Source organism: Chlorocebus sabaeus, chromosome 16, assembly GCF_047675955.1.
Source record: "Chlorocebus sabaeus isolate Y175 chromosome 16, mChlSab1.0.hap1, whole genome shotgun sequence".
NCBI lineage: Eukaryota > Metazoa > Chordata > Mammalia > Primates > Cercopithecidae > Chlorocebus > Chlorocebus sabaeus.
This window is the reverse complement of record NC_132919.1, coordinates 37,253,162-37,273,823: the sequence shown is the minus strand read 5'-3', so window position 1 is coordinate 37,273,823 and position 20,662 is coordinate 37,253,162. Positions and strand designations below refer to the sequence as shown.

Sequence of the window (20,662 nt, the reverse complement as noted above, 5' to 3'; positions counted from 1 at the left end):
AAGATAATTTGAAATGCTTTGTCAAATATTTCATTTGATTACACAATTGACCATAGGCCCAAACAAAGGAATAGTGACCATAACATAAGGGCAAACCTAATTGAGGACCAGGTTTAAGTCAAGTAACGAAGATAAAGACTCAGCATTACCAACTTTTAATCATGTTATGATATTTAAAGCCTTATGTTTTATAAGAAATCAACAATAGTTATCATTGTTGATTATCACTATCATTATTAATCAGATATCGAGAAATATTGATTACCTGCTCTGTGGAAGGTACCAATACCAGGCAAAGGGAGATACGAAGACAGCCCTTGTTCTCAAAGAGTCCTTTATTATAAGCCATTACTTTTCCCCATCTGTTCCAAGCATGCTACATATAGGGTAATCCAATAATAATGCCATCCAGGGTTATCTTTTTTTCTTTTTTCTTTTTTTGAGACGGAGTCTCACTCTGTCGCCCAGGCTGGAGTGCAGTGGCCGGATCTCAGCTCACTGCAAGCTCTGCCTCCCAGGTTTACGCCATTCTCCTGCCTCAGCCTCCCGAGTAGCTGGGACTATAGGTGCCCGCCATCATGCCTGGCTAATTTTTTGTGTTTTTAGTAGAGACAGGGTTTCACCGTATTAGCCAGGATGGTCTCGATCTCCTGACCTGGTGATCCGCCCGTCTCGGCCTCCCAAAGTGCTGGGATTACAGGCGTGAGCCACCGTCCCCGGCCCATCCAGGGGTATCTTAAGCCAAGCAGTAACAGAACAATCAGCATCCACACCTACTATTAAGGTGTTTCATGCTTCCACTTTTACCATTTTCATTTGGCAAGGAAATCCTGATCACATAACCTAAAAACATTTAGAGACTTAAGAACTGCTATCAGTATCACCTCCTTCTACTCACTCTTGTCCATGGATCATGGATGCCATAAAATCTGCTAACCTAATTCCTTTTTGCAGCATACCACTTAATTGCAGGAAAAGCTCAAACTCAAATGTGTTATTATTTAAAGCTAAGCCTCACTTCAAATTGAGGTATTTAGGTTTTGAAAAATTCCTCCCCAAAATTCTACTCTGGTATTAGAAAAATCACAATTACAAGCTACAGAATATTAAAGTCACAACTTTGGCAAAATATCAGGATCACTTCAGGGGTGAGATTTGAACTTCAGCACCCAAAAACAAAAGTACAATATTCTAATCCTATAATATCACTCTCTTCTGTGATGATTATTAAGGCCCCTTAAATACTAAGAACAGAAAGAGGGACAAAGCCTCTATTTTTCTCCTCTCCATGCACAACTCAGTCCCAGTGTTATGAATATATGCATGTTCTATAACAACAAGCTACCTTCAAAATGTCCAAGTAACTACAGGTTCAGGTCAAGAACTCCAGACCATATTGATTACATCTCTATGCAAGAAGGACCCTCCAGCACCATTTGTATCCACTATGACAGCTTTTAAGGATCTGTGACATTAAGAATTTTCAGTACTATCAATGCCAGGAATGGAAAGCCAATGACCAGTCAGGCCTGTCAGTTGTTGCCTAAAGCAATAAGGACAAGCTGGGAAGTCATCACACTGGAACTTCATCTGCCAGCTGCATTCACACATTTTCACCACCTGAATAGTTGATTCTCTTCAACTCCCATGTGGCTCATTTCAGCATACAGTGTTTTGAAATGAATATTTGATTAGGCAGGGTAGAAAGAGGTTTGAACTTATCTGAGGTGTCACCATAATGCACTTTAAGTAATTTTAAGTATCAGGAGCTAGGTGTCCTAGGTCCTGTTCTTTTGCTATTGCTGAAATGGACCTGTGATCCTAATTAAACAAGATTAAATGAGATGAGACATGTGGCAAGACCTAGCACAGTGTTGGGCACCTAACTGTTTATAAATTAATACTGGTTTCCCATCTCTTTTACTTCTGTCTATTGAAAAATATCCTGAAGATTCCTCATAGAGCCTCCTGATTCAGAGACAGGGATCTCACACTGCCAAGGAAACTTAAAAATCACCCTGCTACTTTTCCAATTTCTCTTTTTATCAAAGGTCCAAACCATCACTTACATATAAACCTAAGAAATAAAGAGGCCGGGCATGGTGGCTCATGCCTGTAATCCCAGCACTTTGGGAGGCCGAGGCGGGTGGACCACGAGGTCAGGAGATCGAGATCATCCTGGCTAACATGGTGAAACTCCGTCCCTACTAAAAATATAAAAAATTAGCAGGGCATGGTGGCGGGTGCCTGTAGTCCCAGCTACTCAGGAGGTTGAGGCAGGAGAATGGCATGAACCTGGGAGGCAGAGCTTGCAGTGAGCCGAGATCTCGCCACTGCATTCCAGCCTGGGCAACAGTGTGAGACTCCATTTCATACAAGAAAAAAGAAAAAAAAAAAGAAATAAACAGAATAGGCTTCTTAAAATTCCTTCCTTATGTTTAGATCTGAAGAGTTTGATTATGATATGCCTAGGTATGGTTTTCTTTGTGTTTATTAATATCTCAGCATATAATGAGTTTCTTAAAACTTTGACTTATGTCTTTCATTAATTTTGGAACATTCTCAACCCTTCATGTATTTCTTTTGCCATATTCTCTTCTTTTCTTTCATATATGTGAAATAATTACACAGCTGTTAGTTTGATATTGCTATAGTTTGATATACCACTCACACTGAGTTCTGTTTTACTTCAGTATTTTTCTCTTTCTGCTTCAGTTCTGATAAATTTTTACTTATCGAACATTATACTTAATAGTGAAATAATAAACCCTTCCTCCTAGGGTTGAGAAGTGTTGCAGGAAGTCAGGGAGCCTGAACAGAGGGACCGGCTGGAGCCACGGCAGAGGAACATAAATTGTGAAGATTTCATGGACATTTATCAGTTCCCAAACAATACTTTTATAATTTCTTATGCCTGTCTTTAATCTCTTAATCCTGTTATCTTTGTAAGCTGAGGACGTACATCACCTCAGGACCACTGTGATAACTGTGTTAACTGTACAAATTGATTGTAAAACATGTATGTTTGAACAATATGGAATCAGTGCATCTTGAAAAAGAATAGAATAACAGCAATGTTTAGGGAACAAGGGAAGACAACCATAAGGTCTGACTGCCTGCAAAAAGAGCCATATTTTTCTTCTTGCAGAGAGCCTATAAGTGGACGTGCAAGTAGGGAAGATATCACTAAATTCTTTTCCTAGCAAGGAATATTAATATTAATACCCTGGAAAGGAATGCATTCCTGGGGGAGGTCCACAAACAGCGCTCTAGGAATGTCTGTCTTACGTGGTTGAGATAAGGACTGAGATACGCCCTGGTCTCCTGCAGTGCCCTCAGGCTTACTAGGGTGGGAGAAAAACTCCGCCCTGGTAAATATGAGGTCAGACCAGTTCTCTGCTCTCGAACCCTGTTTTCTATCGTTTAAGATGTTTATCAAGACAATACGTGCACCGCTGAACATAGGCCCTTATCAGTGGTTCTGCTTTTGCCCTTTGCCTTGTGATCTTTGTTGGACCCTTATCAGTAGTTCTGCTTTTGCCCTTTGTCCTGTTCCCTCAGAAGCATGTGATCTTTGTTAGACCCTTATTAGTAGTTCTGCTTTTTGGCCTTTGAAGCATGTGATCTTTGTACCTACTCCCTGTTCTTACACTCCCTCCCCTTTTGAAACCCTTAATAAAAACTTGCTGGTTTTGAGGCTCAGGTGGGCATCACGGTCCTACTGATATGTGATGTCACCCCAGTGGCCCAGCTGTAAAATTCCTCTCTTTGTACTGTCTCTCTTTATTTCTCAGCCGGCCAACACTTATGGAAAATAGAAAGAACCTATGTTGAAATACTGGGGGGCAGGTTCCCCCAATAGAGAAGAAAACAAGAATATTCAATACCGTCATTTCTATTCAACATCGTAGTGGAGGTTTAAGCAAGTGGAGAAAGATAAATATAAAGATTAAAAAGAAATAAAACCATCTTTATTTGCAGACGACATGATTACACAGTAGAAAATCCAAGAGATTCTACTATTAGAATGAATAAATGAATTTGGAAAAGTTGCTGGATACAAGTTCAGTTTTTGTTTTGAGGCAGGGTCTCTCCTCTGTCACCCAGGCTAGAGTGCAGTGGTGCAGCCTTGGCTCACTGTAGCCTCGACCTCCTGGGCTCAAGCAATCCTCCCACCTCAGCCTCCCAGGTAGCTTGGACTACAGGTGTATGCCACCACACTCAGCTAATTTTTAAATTTTTTTGTAGAGACGAGGTCCCACTATATTGCCCAGGCTGGGATACGAGTTTATTATACAGAAAAGTATTTTATTCTATATGCCATAAAGAAAACTGACAAGTGAAATAAATACGTGCTATAGTTATTATCATAAAAATGTAATAACAGAACAAAATTTTATATAAGATGTATAAGACTCCTACATTGAAACTTACTAAGGAGAAATTAAAGAAGGCTTAAATAAGTGAATAGTTATAAAAGTTTATGTTTTGCCTGTAATCTTAGCTACTCAGGAGGCTGAGGCACAAGAATCGCTTGAACCCTGGAGACGGAGGTTGCAGTGAACCTATATCACACCACTGCATTCCAGCCTGGGCAACAGGGTAAGTCTCCACCTCAAAAAATAAAAAAAGTTTATGTTTTGAAAGATTTAGTATTTTTAAGATGTCAGTACTTCCAAATTTGATATACAGATTCAATGAAATCCCAACTAAATCTCATCTGAATTTCTGTAGAAATAAACAAGCTGGTAATTTAATGTGTGTGTGTGTGTGTGTGTGTGTGTGTGTGTACACAAGAATATGCATACCAGTGGTTTTCAAACATTTTCAAATTCAGGATCCCAGTGTCCCAGTGTGCTTTAAAAAACTCAGGACGGGGGGGGAGGGGGGAGGGATGGCATTGGGAGTTATACCTGATGTAAATGACGAGTTGATGGGTGCTGACGAGTTGATGGGTGCAGCACACCAACATGGCACAAGTATACATATGTAACAAACCTGCAGGTAATGCACATGTACCCTAAAACTTAAAGTATAATAATAATAAAAAATAAATTTAAAAAACAAACAAACAAAAAAAACAACTCAGGACTCCAGCTGGGTGTGGTGGCTAATACCTGTAATTCCAGCACTTTGGGAAGCCAAGGCGGGCAGATCACTTGAGCTCAGAAGTTCAAGACCAGCCTGGCCAACATGGTGAAACCTTGTCTCTACTGAAAAAACAAAAATTAGCCGGGCATGGTAGTGCATGCCTGTAGTCCCAGCTACTCAGGAGGCTGAGGCAAGAGAATCGCTTGAACCCAGGAGGCAGGAGTTGCAATGAACCGATATTGCACCACCGCACTCCAAACTGGGTGACAGAGCGAGATTCTGTCTCAAAAAAACAAACAACAAAAAACCCAAGACTCCAAAGATCTTTGGTTTATATGTACTATATCTATCAACATTTAATACAATTATGTATCAGCTAATTTAAAAACAAGGATAAAGCCTCTATGTAGAAACATAAATTACATTCTACATAAAAATATTTTCTAAACAAAAAACAGTGAGAAAAGTAACATTTTTACGAGAAAACCCTCTAATAGACAACAGCTAGATTCTCATACATCTGCTATAGAATTCTATCTGTTCTGATATGCTGTTTTGGTTGACGTACATGAAGAAAAGTTGGTTCAACTCAAATATGTAACTGCTAAAAGATAAAGTATATTAATAGCATTTTCAGGTTCTGGGGATGTTCTTCCTCGATATGACCCTTAACAAATTAGTTGCAATGTGGAATCTGAAAGCATATCAATTAACTTTCATATTCTATTACATTAAAATCCTTTGTCCTATCTTGCATTTGGAATGAGTCCTCTTGTATGATTTTGTAGCAACATGAAACTGGTCATTTGGAAAATATTGCAGATGTTTCGAATGCTGATGTATTTCATTATCTATTATGTAAAAAATCATATTAGTTAATATCACTACTTATTTCACGAGAATTTTTTTTTTTTTTTTTTAAGACAGAGTTTCACTCTTGTTGCCCAGGCTGGAGTGCAATGGCGCGATCTTGGCTCACTGCAACCTCTGCCTCCTGGGTTCAAGCAATTCTCCTGCCTCAGTCTCCCAAGTAGCTGGGTTTACAGGCATGCACCACCACACCCAGGTAATTTTTTGTATTTAGTAGAGACAGGGTTTCACCATGTTGGTCAGGCTGGTCTCGAACTCCTGACCTCAGGCGATCCACCCGCCTTGGCATCCCAAAGTGCTGGGATTATAGGTGTGTGCCATCATGCCCGGCCAAGAAATGTCTTTAAATATGGGGACTCTGTTAAGCAGATAGTGGTGGATACAAGGTTTTCAAATTTCTAATTTTCAATTGAAAGCTAGAATGTTATTGTTGGTAATAAATATTATTAGTTGTTTTCTTCAAAGTGACAGGGTTTGTTTATTTTTGAGAAAATTTCTGCCAAATGCCCATGTCTGAATAAACATAGTTTGTTTTATTGAGATAAAATGGTATTCCATGAAAACAGTTGCTAGTTCAGTTTACAAATCACAATGGCTTTCCCTCAAGACAACTATTGTGCATTCATTCCCACTTGATATATAGAATATTAAGAAGTTACACAAGGATCAAAACTTAATAAAATTAAAGTTGATGATTTTTACTGCTTCAAAGATATTCTTAGGTGAATACAGCTTAAAAAAGAACTCTAAGTAGGTAGCAGAGGCCACTAGCATAGTTAGGTGCCATTGCCTTTACTATGGTAAGAGGCCACTAGTTTTATCCATAATTGCTTCTGCACCATCTGTACTAAATTTCACCATAGTAGAAAAAACAAAGGCAAATAATAACTTAGTACTAGTACAAAAATAATTTTGACTTAATAGACCACTTGAAAGTATCTTGGGAATTCCCAGAGTTCTGTGGACCACACTTTGAAAAACCACTGGCATGTTCATACAAATGCACATGTGTGGAAATGCAAAGGCCCTAGAATAGCCAAGATAACCAGAAAGAAAAACAAAGGTGGAGGCCTTAGAATATGAGACTTCAAAACTTACTAAACAGCTACAGTATTTAAGATAGTACAATATGGGTAAAAAGACAGTTATATAAATCAATGTAACAGAATAAAGAACCCAAGAAAAAATAAAATTTTAAAAAAGGCATCAGTGCAATTCATTAAAGGAAAGGTGTATCTTTTTGATAATCAGTGTGGGAGCAACTGGAAGAAACTAAACACCTTGATCCCTGCCCTACATAAAAATAAAATTTTTAATTTTTTTAGACAAGGTCTGGCTCTGCCACCTAGGCTGGAGTGCAGTGGCGCGATCACAGCTCACTGCAGCCTCAACATCCCAGGCTTAAGTGATCCTCCCATCTCAGCCTCCTAAGTAGCTGGGACAACAGGTGGGCACCACCATGACTGGCTAAATTTTGTATTTTTTGTACAGACAGGGTTTCACTGTGTTGCCCAGGCTGGTCTCAAACTCCTAAGCTCATGCAATCTGCCCACCTGGGCCTCTCAAAGTAGGATTATAGGCATCAGCCACCACGCCTGACCACTCACAATAAAAAATTAATTTGAAGGCCGGGCGCAGTGGCTCAAGCTGTAATCCTAGCACTTTTGGAGGCCGAGATGGGCGGATCACGAGGTCAGGAGATCGAGACCATCCTGGCTAACAGGCTGAAACCCCGTCTCTACTGAAAAAATACAAAAAACTAGCCGGGTGAGGTGGCAGGCGCCTGTAGTCCCAGCTACTCGGGAGGCTGAGGCAGGAGAATGGTGTAAACCTGGGAGGCGGAGCTTGCAGTGAGCTGAGATCTGGCCACTGCACCCAGCCTGGGCGACAGAGCAAGACTCTGTCTCAAAAAAAAAAAAAAAAATTAATTAATTAATTAATTAATTAATTTGAAAAGGATCATAGTCCTAAATGTGAAGGCTAAAACTATACAATTTCTAGAAAAGAGTTATCTCTTCAAGACTGGAGGGGCTGGGCACAGTGTAATCCCATCACTATGGGAGGTCGAGGCAGGCAGATCACCTGAGGTCAGGAGTTCAAGACCGGCCTGGCCAACATGGTGAAACCTCGTCTCTACTAAAAGCACAAAAATTAGCTGAGCGTGGTAGTGGGCACCTGTAGTCCCAGCTACTCAGGAGGCTGAGGCAGGATAATCACTTTGAATCTGGGAGATGGAAGTTGCAGTGAGCCAAGATCACGCCACTGCACTCCAGCTTTGGTGACAGAGTAAGACTCTGTCTCAAAAAAAAAAAAAAAAAAAAAGAAGACTGGACAAAAGATAATTTTTTGTTTTGAAAACATAAAAGGGAAAAACAATGAAAAAAATTAGACTTTTGCTTGTCAAAAGATACCATTAAGAAAGTGAAAAGGCAATTAACTGAAAGAAAATATTTGCAATGCACATATCTCATGAAAGGCATATATCCAGAATATTTAAAGAACACATATTTAATAAAGACAACATATCTAATAAAAATCAGCACATTAACCAGGACATTACAAAAGATGATATCCAAATGGCCAATGAGTATATTAAAGATGCTCAATATCATTACTCAGCAGAGAAAAGCAAATTCAAACCATAGTTCACATCCACTGGAATGGTTAAAATAAAGATCAATAATATCAAGTGTTGATGAGAATGTGGAGCAACTGGAATGCTCATGCATTGCTGATAAGAATGCAAAATGGTACAGTCATTTTGGAAGACGTGTTGGCAGTTCCTAATAGAGTTAAACATATGCCTATTTTGTGATCCAGCAATTCCAGTACTAGGGATATGCCCAAAGGAAATATATGCATATATTGATGAGAGAGAGAGAGACAGAGAGAGAGAGACAGAGAGAGAGAGAGAGAACTTGAAAAAAAATGTTTAGAGGAGCTTTATTCCTAATAGCCAAAAGCCTGAAATGACAGAATAATGGATATATAAACTGTGGTATATTTGCAGAATGGAACACTACACTGCAATATTAAAAATGAACTAGTGACACATGTAATACCTGGATGAATCTCAAACAAATTAAGCTGAGCAAAAGAGGTTAGATACAAAAGCACAGACACAAGATAATTCCAATCATAGGAAGTTTAATATAGGCAAAGCTAATCTGTGATGATAAAAGTGGTTACCTCTAGGTCACAGGTAGTATTAACTGGAAGGGGCATAAGAAACTTTCTGGGTTAATGGAAATATTCTATGTTTTTATGTGAGTGGTGGCTAACTGAATATAAAAATTCATCAAGCTGTATGATTAAAATATGTGCATTTTTGCTATACCCAAATTATACCTTAATTTTAAAAACATCTTCAGAGGTGCTTGAAAACACAGGTTCATGCATGTTTCAAGCTGAAAGGGACTCTGCTGAGACTAGAACTAATAAAGATCCATAAATTATTGGTCATTATTCCTTCCTTAACACCAAGCTTCCAGAACAAGACTTTTCTCTGGAACAACTATTTTCATTTTGATTATTTACTTTAGCCTTTCTGTGACAGTTCTCAACAATATCCAGAGGGAATATCAGGAGCTCTGGTTCTGACTAGCTGACCAAATGGGGTCCCAAGCTGCTCTTTAATTGCCCACTGGGCTTACTATTCAATGGAGAGGGGCTCTTTGTTTGTTTCTAAGTTTATAGATGGCACCTATAAGCATAAGCCTCTCAGGCTCTTGCGCACAGTTTAAAATAGTGTTGCACTAACAGTTTGACACTCATGTCACTAAGACAAATGGAATTCCCGGTTCAGACTTAAACAAATTCTAATAGTGACCCCAACCTTGTCCCTCTGCCACCATAGTCTGATGCAACAGACTACATAAATAGTCCAGCCCTGTATAAGAGGCGAAGTAAACGTACAAAAGTGAAAAGTTGGGTCTTTGGTCAAAAAGTCCCATGTAAATATGTGGAACCCCATGATATCAACAGTGAGAAGCATTGCATCAATTCCTTCTCAAAACGCTTAGGAAAGATTTAAAGCCATGTCAAGGACCTGGTGCTTGCAATACAGAAAGCATAGGCAAGGTTTTAGTTGACACAAAGATTTATTCAAAGAAGCATGTGTCATCAGAAGACACTTTCCCAACAGCTTCTTCTACTTCTGTTTACTGTTTCTTCATCTTCCAATGGGGCTATCATTTTTTCTTAATTGTGCTGAACTAAAATTTTCCTCATTGTTAACTTGACTTTGGTCTTCTAACATCCTATAAATATTGAAAGAAGAAAGGGCCAGGCGCAGTGGCTCACGCCTGTAATCCCAGTACTTTGGGAGGCTGAGGCAGGCGGATCGCAAGGTCAGGATTTGAGACCAGCCTGACCAACATGGTGAAACCTCGTCTCTACTAAAATACAAAAGCTAGCCAGGCATGGTGGCATGCGCCTGTAGTCCCAGCTACTCAGGAGGCTAAGGCAGGAGAATCGCTTGAACCCGGGAAGCAGAGGCTGCAGTGAGCCAAGATCACGCCACTACACTCCAGCCTGGGCAACACAGCGAGGCTCCATCTCAAAAAAAAAAAAAAAAAGAAAAAAAGAAAAAAGAATAAGAGGAATGTTTAAATCAGAAGAGGAGAGATGCAGCTGAGCATTTTCCTTATGGGCAAATAAGGTCTTTTCCCTACGTTCTTAATCTCTAAAACTTACTTTTGATTTTATACAGACAGTAGATAATTGAAAGATTAGAATTAATTTAATGTATACACTTCCTCATTTCTAATATAAAAGCCAATCTTAATATTTGAGTTGGAATATTTTTTCCCCTCTGAGGGATTGTTCACAGGTCAGGGCGGAGCCTTCTTTTACTTTCACTCTTATCCTTAATCCTCTTACTGATCCCACACAAGTTTTTAGTACCCAAGGTACATGCCTAGAGTTTTTATCACTTTATAATCATCAAGAATATCTGAAACTCTATTAATTGAAAATCACATCATTTATTCAAAGAAATTGTAATATTTCTGAAGAACTTGGTATTCAGGAGTTACTTTAGGAAATAATTTGAGCACACCCCTTCCAAAAAAGGTGGTAAAAACAGTTTTGCAAAGGGACTCTTAATCTTCTTTTACTGATGTAGAAGTGAATGGCATAGTAGGAGAATGACTTGAAGGTTTTAGCAAAAGTTCAAGACCATGATTATAAAGTCATGGCTTTTTTCACTCAGTTCTAGCTTTAAGACCATGGAGCTATGTGGCCACACCATTGTAGAATGAATGATGTCTCTCACTAATCTCTTTATTTTTACCATCAGCGTCTCTGTGCCTCTGACAGCCTTTAAGATATAGTATCTAAGTCGGCCTTAGACTGGAATGGCAACTGTTGATACAGTGAAATATAATCTTAGAACACTCTTCCCCCAGGCTGGGCGCGGTGGCTCACGCCTGTAATCCCAGCACTTTGGGAGGCCAAGGTGGGGGGATCACCTGAGGTCAGAAGTTCGAGACTAGCCTAGCCAACATGGTGAAACCCCGTCTCTACTAAAAATACAAAAAATTAGCTGGGTGGGATGGCGGCGCGTGCCTGTAATTCCAGCTACTTGGGAGGCTGAGGCAGGAGAATCGCTTGAACCTGGGAGGCGGAGGTTGCAGTGAGCTGAGATCATGCCATTGAACTCCAGCCTGGGCAACAAGAGTGAAACTCTGTCTCAAAAACAAAAACACTCTTCCCCCAGTCCATGAACAGAATCTCTATATGATAAAAGAAAGTCTCTATAAGAAGGTCCTTCCAGCACAGATTTGACTGCAAGACAAAATAAAAACTGCTCAGATAACCTCCTTGGTACCCATCTAATTGCACTTCTCTATTAATGAGTATTATTTGTTTTTTTGAAGGTGATGTACCAAATGCCAAATACATAAAGTAGGCATAAATGATCATTATAAAATCAATCAAATCAAACTAGTTTGGGATTTTAAGTGTATAATTTTCTTCAGTAAACAAGTTATTTTGATAGTTGGAAAAATTAGGTGCTCAAAAGGTATATCCTAAATTAATTATTTTTATTACTTCAATTGTACAACAAAAGTAGTATTTCTCTTGAGTCAAGAACAATAAAAAACCCCAAGTCTGCAACTTTATCCCTATTTACTGAAATGCTTGATGTAACACTAATACCTTATGATCTAAGCCTGCTCAGAAGGATAAAAAGTCATTTTTCTTATCTGTCACATTGTCCCTTCACACTACCATCTTCCTCAGGCATGTACACAAACACCGCTTCCACCACACCTCATAACTTTATAAAATGTTTTCTTTAATAGAGTTTGATAAAGATGTCTGCTCTGCATATGAGTCACACATAAGTTTGTCCTTCGATCTCAATTATCTGAGTTCTTTGTTAGCAAACATCCATCTCCATAGTAAAACCACAAATCAAGACAAACAAACTCAGGGTGAACCAGATCTTTCTAGGCTCTTTGATTTGATGACTCAGAAGCAAGGAAAGGTTATCTATTAGGTACAGCCTTCAAGTTTTGGATCAAGAATAGTCAGCAATCTGGAAAACAAAGTTCCAACAAGACACTGACAGCTGTCTTTCTGCTTTCTCTTTAGAGGCCCTACACCTTTATCAAAAGAAGGGCACATGTTATAAGGTACAAAGGATGGGAAGAAATTCTTAGCTATCTAGCCAAAATGAACATACAGAAAAATGAATAAATTGATGCAGTGCTTTGGCTAGAAATACTATCAATGATTCATAGACATTGTTGTTCATCAGCAGGACATGGGAAAAAGTGAGCAACTGCCCCAAATCCCATTTGTTCTGGGTAGCCTGTGTCTTAGGTTAAAATCCTATAATGTGTCCATTTCCAAAATTATCTCCTCAGCCAAGAGGAGGACATCTTACAATTATTTAACTCCCACAAATTTTAGGTAGGATGGTTTTGTTTTGAGACAGAGCCTTGCTTGGTCACCCAGGCTGGAGTGCACTGGCGCAATCTCAACTCACTGCAACCTCTGCCTCCCGGTTCAAGCGATTCTTGTGCCTCAGCCTCCTGAGTAGCTGGGATTACAGGCATGCGAAACCACGCCCAGCTAATTTTTGTATTTTTAGTAGGGACGGGGTTTCGCCAGGCTGGTCTCAAACACCTGACCTCAAGTGATCCACCACTTCAGCCTCCCAAAGTGCTAGAATTATAGGTGTGACCCACTGCACCCAGCTGGTATGGTGTCGCTTGAATCACCAAAGCCAAGATGAGACTGATGTTATGGGAATAACATCTACTGATGAAGCAGTTAAGGAACTGCGGAAAATCGAAAATACTCTACACTTATTTTATAGAGAGACAGTAAGAATCTAGTTCATAGGTGTCTAAAGGCATAGAATTTACCCTGTGCTTAAATCACTGAAGCTAATAATTTAAAAATATGTATTTTAGGCAATATGTTTCTTTGCAAAAGCATGAACCTGAGATTACCAGATGATTAAGAAATTGTGAAAAAAATCATTACGTGGCAAAAGTGGCACACTCTGCACACCTCTTTTAGTTTCAATGGAATAACGCTGTTAGATTAATACATAGGTATCTAGAAAATAAACTGCAGACCCGAGATTTAAATAAAATATTTTCACTTTAAAAACTGTTACAATTGTCAAAGGATTTAATTCTATCACATTAAATTCTATATCTGTGAATAAAGTAATTACATGAAAAATAATTATACCGCCACAAGGTTAGACAGAGCAAGAGCTGTCACTAAAATAGAGGGGTAAGTGTAACATGTGCCATAAGAATAATTCAAAAGATAACCCATGAAGTCATATAAAATGCTTGAAGGTAATATGAGGCAATGAAGACCAACAGAAGAGGTGCCACACTGGCCGTATCTCTAAGTAAGAGGCAATGAAACCTCCAGATAAGCATCTTCCTAATGTGCAGCTGACCCCAAGGCATGGATCATAATCAGAGGTGCACTTCCTGGTGCAGGAGCAATTATAAAAATTTATTAGATTCTTTTTAACAGAAGAATCTATAACAAAATTTTCCCATAAATATGTTTCCATAAAGAACTCAAATCATTTAGCCTCAGTTTTGTTAAGACTTGCTACCTTGACTTTTGTCAGCCTAGATGTTGTTTTCCACAGATGTAGAAAGTAATTCTGTTAACAACAGTTGGTCCTACTAAAGTAGATGGACATTCCACAACAAAACATTATTAGCTCAAAAAATGCATTAACATATATTTCTCATTCAAAAGGGATCCGAACCAACTGAGAGGCAGCTGAAGAGAGAATTACTCATAAAAGTCCAATTCCTTATCTATGAGGCTTCTTTAGCTCAAAGTTAAAGAAAGCAGCACACACGTTTCATTGTTTTGGTTGTCTTTCAGAAAGGTACCATGGCTTCCTGGAATGAAAACAGGCCTAGAAAAATAATAATAAAGCTTAGCCACCAAGAAGTTCTCTCCTACTCAAAAGATTGGTACTTTCAGGCAGAGAAGGTCAATGCTATAGAACAGTATTTTAGAAACTCATACAGCGTATAGCTGATGCAAATTAAGTAATCTTAGGACTACTTACATATCAGATTATTTACATGTAGGATCTAATTCCTTATTCAAAAAATCAACTTAAAAACTCTTCTTGCAAAAGGAAGAACTGCTAAATAACAGTTCACTGAAGCTCCGCCCTTGTTGCATGAGATGACTTTACATACAGCTAAGATTGGTACATGATAAATATGGAATGTTGGCCAGGCGTGGTGGTTAACGCCCATAATCTCAACACTTTGGGAGGCCGAGGTGGGTGGATCACCTGAGGTCAGGAGTTCAAGACCAGCCTGACCAACAAGGTGAAACCCCGTCCCTACTAAAAATACAAAACTTAGCTGGGTGTGGTGGCAGGTGCCTGTAGTCCCAGCTACTCGGGAAGCCAAGATAGGAGAACTGCTTGGACCTGGGAGGCAGAGGTTGCAGTGAGCCAAGATGGTGCCACTGCACTCCAGCATGGGTGACGGTGCGAGACTCTGTCTCAAAAAAAAATACATATATATTTCTTATATATACATTTATATATATATATACACATATATATATATATATATATGGAGTGCTACTCAGAATCTAGTATTGAATATGTCTACTTTTAATAACACAAGGTAACTGCTTTGGCAGCATGTGTTCCTAGTAGCTAGTCACTCGACAATAAAACATCAGTAATCTGGTAGTTTAAGAAGGTCTAAAAAGCCCAATTAAGGACTACTCTTGTAATCTTGAATAAAATGCTTCAGGTTAAAATATGTAACATTTCCAGGGTTCAAAATTGTAAATGATCATTCCAAATGGGCACAAAGTCTAGCATTCTCAGAATGTGACTATAAAAAAGATTTATTGTTTAAGTTCCCTATCTCGATATCTCATTCAATGCAGGGAAGCAATGATAGCGACTCTACACATTTCCATGCTCATTTCCAGGGGACAACCATGGTTGCCAAGTTAAAGCAGTAGGAACAAGCATGAGTCCTCTAAAGTAATAGTCTACATTAAAAATGACAGCATAGCCCTAGATGGGGCAGTTCAGCAAGATGCAAGGTACAATCCACTAACCAAAAAATCAGAAAGCTAAGAATACGTATAAAACTCATTAGCTTTGACACTTAAAAATATATCCACAGACAGAAGCTTTGGTCTTTTTAAAGTGACCTTCACAAATCAGTTTCATGTTTGTTTCCATTTTCTTTCACAGTTTAAGCCTCAATCAAATCAGCAGTCTCTAGGGATTTTGAAATCGCTATAGATTAAAATCCTCTCTGACTCAACTGTTTGACTAATGCTGAGTATTTAATAATTCTACTTGAGAGAGAATTTTTGGACAAAATCCTGCCATGCACTGTCTTCAGATGCTCCCCAGCTGCATGACAAAGCAAGGCATCACTGTCCTTATTTTATCACTTGACTTAGAGACGAGAAAATATATCACTACAGACACTTCTACCATTTAGTAGGCCTGGCTGAAAACAGTTTTATAATACTAATAGAGCAATCATCACATATAAAGGCAAAGATCTCCTCCGTACTAATGATATATATTCATAGCTTGTTTCCAAGGATAGGAAATTAATAACTGTGATAGGCCAGAGTTAAGTAAATGAATTTCTAAACTTGATGCTTTTCATAATAAAATCATTCAAGCTATAGCATTTGGACTCTTCTCTACTTCCACAGATTAGGCACTTTGATACTCAACAGGTTGAGTAAATTGAATCCATATATTGTATTTACGTTCTCTGTCAAGGTTACCTCTCCACATTTCAGTGATCAAAGGCAAAACAGTCATCAACCCTGTAGCCTTCAATACTATGTTCGTTACATTTAATCAAGTGCCAACTCCACGACATCATTCACCAACCTTAGGAATGGGTAAAAGCAGGCATTGTTGAGCAACAAATATAGGCATAGTACTGTATTAAAACACACACACACCACAAAACAAAAAAACAAGGAAGAAAGCAAATAAATGTCATCCTCTACATTGTGCGAGAAAATTAGTTAAAAATGCACAGGACTGCCCAATAAACATTTCAGAGGTGGTTTTCTACCTGAGGCAGCATCAATCACTGTGGAAACTCCCCTTCGATCAGAGACTGGACGGGATGACCCTGGCATGCTGACTGGGTCAGAGCGGACTGGCTGGATCCTGCAATGCAATTTAATTTAATTCACATATGTTACTGGCATCAAAACTGTCACTTGCTACAACAGACCTTAAATCAGGAATGCTGGAGTAGCACAATTCATTAAAGAACCATCCATTCTAAAGACAAACAGGGGAGCGGCAGTCCCTAATTGCTGCCCGAGGATAAAGCACTACAAACATTCTCTACACGCCAGACCCCTTCTAACTTATCTTTGTGTGTTATTCCATAGATTTTTAAGGAAGGGACTGAAAAGCTGACATTAATTCAAAGGGATACAGTAAGTAGAATGGGAGAGGAAATGAAACACTGAAAATGTTTATACTGAAACCTTTGGGATTTCCAAGGGACACATATGAAGAGTTTTGAGAATCCTGAAATTCACTAATAGCACCATAGCTATTAATGTGTTCCATAAAAGGCAGCAATATGTAATTCAAAATTTTGAGATGATCCATTAAAATCCTTTATGAAAGTTACTTTATATCTGACAGTAAGCATAGGATAACAAAGATGTACTGTGGCTGGGGTGGGTCACTACTAACTGAGCTACCTTTATAAAATTACCAACTAGCATACAAGAATCAATTAGAACCTCAGTAAACGTGCAAATTACCACATACGATTTAAAGCTGCTTAAGAACAATAAACATCCATCCAGGATAACACAGTGAAGCCCCATATCTACTAAAAATGCAAAAATTAGCCGGGTGTGGTAGCATGCACCTGTAGTCCCAGCTACTCAGAAGGCTGAGGCAGGAGAACTGCTTGAACCCAGGGGGCAGAGGTTTCAGTGAGCCGAGATTGTACCACTGCACTCCAGCCTGGGTGACAGAGTGAGACTCCGTCTCAGGAAAAAAAAAAAAAAAGAATAAACAACATATAAATGCCAAATGCCGAATGTTCTTTCTAGCTGCATTAGAATAAACACTATTAACATAAAAGTATCTAGAAGATTAAAAGATCTGAAAGTCCCAGGCAACTCAGTGAAACAAAAACTTATTACAACAATGTATGTATGCATTCTGGTAATTCTTTCATACTGTAAGTATTTACTGAATATTAATTGCATGTAGGCATTACTCTGGGAACAAGTAGAAACAAAACATAAAATACAGACCAATGTGTATATATATGACATAGCACATGAACATTCATGACAATGCAAAATAAAACTAAAGTGTAAATATGAATGACATAAATAATAGAAGCTCAGATTGAGGAGATGGGGGAAGACATGCAGGGTCCACATCAGAGAGAGATATTGTAGAGCTGGAACAGGGATTAGGTCTGGATATAGTAATAGTATATATGCATAATGAAGAGGAGCAAGAAATGCCCTTTAAGCACAGGACTGCAACATGCAGAAACTTAGATTAGTGACTGAATACAATAGATTCAGGGCATCTTGAAGTGCATGATTTGGCTAAAGTATAGAGTTCATAAAGACTATTGGTGGAAGATAAAAAGTTGATAAGAAACGTGCGACAGATGACAGAAGCCTGAAATGCCAAGTGTGTACTGCAAACTAGTTATGAAATGCATGCATTTGTTGTGAGAAAGATAAAAAAGGAGGGAGGTATAGGATGATCTAGTACTGGAAGGTGAAAATACTGATTAACAAATATTGATCACTGCTACCCATCACTGCTATGTAGAACTACCCAATATTCATTCCATCCCAGCTAATTTTTCTAAGCCAATCATGGTAATCTCATGTCTTGGCAGTGGTTAGTTAGGAGATAGGTAAGCCTAAGCTAATGTGGGCCAGTTAGAAAAGAGAAATTTATTTAAAGTGTCTGGAAAAGAAGTTTCCTTGTTCTTGAGAGCAACAAAAAGCTAGCCTCTTAGATATGGTCAGTTCATTCAGTTATGCCCCTTTCTAGTCTAAACAACTTCCTATGTGGGCTAATACATTTCCTATAGTTAAGTCAATTTATATTGGGGTTTCTGAATAATCCAGAGTTGGAGGTAGGGTGTGAATGAGGCTACAGATGAAGCAAGATTGGCCATGAGTTGATAGCTGAAGCTGGACAACAGATACATGGGGGCTTATTCTAGTTTTCTTTTTATTTTAGACATGTTTGAACTTTCTTCATAAAAAAAGAGAAAAACTGATTGGGATGATGGAAACGTTCTGAAATTAGTGGGATGGATGCCAAACATAGTGAATATACTAAAACCCACTGAATTGTACACTTTAAAATCAGAGAATTTCATATTAAGTGAATTATATCTCAGTTAAATAAAATAAAATAAATAGTAACCAATTTTTGAGGAGGTTCATCTTAAGTGGAAACAGAGGCTTTGGATACTCAACATCTTTTACATTATATGTTTCTCAGATCTGTTAGCAAATATTTAATTGCCCATTCTTTTTAAACACCTGCTCTGGGTAGGGAGCTTGCCTGATTCCCTTATGGATGAGAGTCAACGCTATGCCTGCCTGTTTCCTATTTTGGTTAGAGGGCAGGGAGGAAGATTATCACTGCACTATATATTATTATTGATATCCTATGGGGTACAGGACAGTGTACTAGGTGTTAAGGATCAGGTGAGCCCCCAAAAATCTAAATAAGGACTTCACAATTTAAAAGAGAAAGTAAAGCCAATGGTCGGTCATAGGCCACCATGCACAGACGTGTAGAAATTAGATGAGAGAAAAGAAGTTGGGCTAGAGTGATCATAAACGAGAATGAGGAGAATCTCAATAGTCGGGTTTCTAATTGAATGCTGGGTGGAAAACAGTGGTACTAAAAAGGACTTAAAATTGATGTGAGTTAAATCTAAATTTCCCATAAAAACTGCTGTAGGGTCTTAGCCAAGGTCCCAACTAAGCTTACCTGCTGAAAGTTTAAAATATAAATTACAAATGCAGTTAATAGAAATGTATAAACCTGTTGCTCAGTATAAAGGTTTCTAAAGGTTATATGTGTCCAGTAAAAAGGTTAATATTCTAATCAAACATAAACAATTTAAAGTCATTTAGTGTTAAACAAAATGTGGGGAGTTATTCAGTATTATTAACAAAGGTCAAGTCTCTGAGGAAGACTCTTAAGGACTTGGAAAAGTGGCTATATCTACTTTTAAAAGAAGCGAGTTAGAACTGTCTTAATAGAAGGGCTATACCTGAGGAAAAGAGTAACAAAGACAGCTGGAGGAGGCCACTAAACAATGGGGCAGCCGGGTGCGGTGGCTCAAGCCTGTAATCCCAGCACTTTGGGAGGCCGAGACGGGCGGATCACGAGGTCAGGAGATCAAGACCATCCTGGCTAACACGGTGAAACCCCGTCTCTACTAAAAAAAAATACAAAAAAACTAGCCGGGCGAGGTGGCGGGCGCCTGTAGTCCCAGCTACTTGGGAGGCTGAGGCAGGAGAATGGCGTAAACCCGGGAGGCGGAGCTTGCAGTGAGCTGAGATCCGGCCACTGTACTCCAGCCTGGGCGACAGAGCGAGACTCCGTCTCAAAAAAAAAAAAAAAAAAGAAAAGAAACAATGGGGCAAAGACCACCTAAGAAAAAGCGCAGGGTTTTATAAATAGCAGCTGGTCAATCACCAGAAAAAAACGAGACAGTGTCTTGCGCGCCGTTTAGCAAAAAAACTAAATGTGTTACATAGTTGTTTAAGAGAATAAATTGGGTTACTTACTTTAAATGCTTTATTATTAACATTTAAACAACAAAATGACTGCTGTAAACACGAGTACACTGAATCACTAAGTTGAGGACTGAAAAGAATTGACTCCCTGACCATGGCTTGAGATCCTTATCTAGACCATATGTGATCATTAGCATCACTGAAAATTGGTCTTACACTCTCACTGTATTCTGTCATTATTACCTGACATCTTGGTCAAAAAATGTCACTTTTAGAAAGCTAGAGGAATCATGCTGGAACAAAAAAACAAAAATGTAGAGAAGAAAAAAACAAAATACAAAGCAGACTAAACAAACGAAAAATTCTAAACAAGGTATTGAAAGGAGATACATTCTTCTTTATGAATCATTCTTTTGTTTGT

General features: G+C 38.7%; 1 protein-coding gene across 5 annotated transcripts in view; it reads right to left on the bottom strand.

Annotated features, from left to right (window-relative positions):
* BCAS3 (BCAS3 microtubule associated cell migration factor) overlaps window positions 1-20,662 on the bottom strand; it is a 710,433-nt gene that overhangs the window by 296,120 nt on the left and 393,651 nt on the right. For all 5 annotated transcript variants that reach the window (XM_008011209.3, XM_037993644.2, XM_008011214.3 and 2 more), the window contains one exon: window positions 16,548-16,645. In XM_008011209.3, the coding sequence (XP_008009400.2) occupies window positions 16,548-16,645 (98 nt within the window). The remainder of the gene's footprint in view (window positions 1-16,547; window positions 16,646-20,662) is intronic.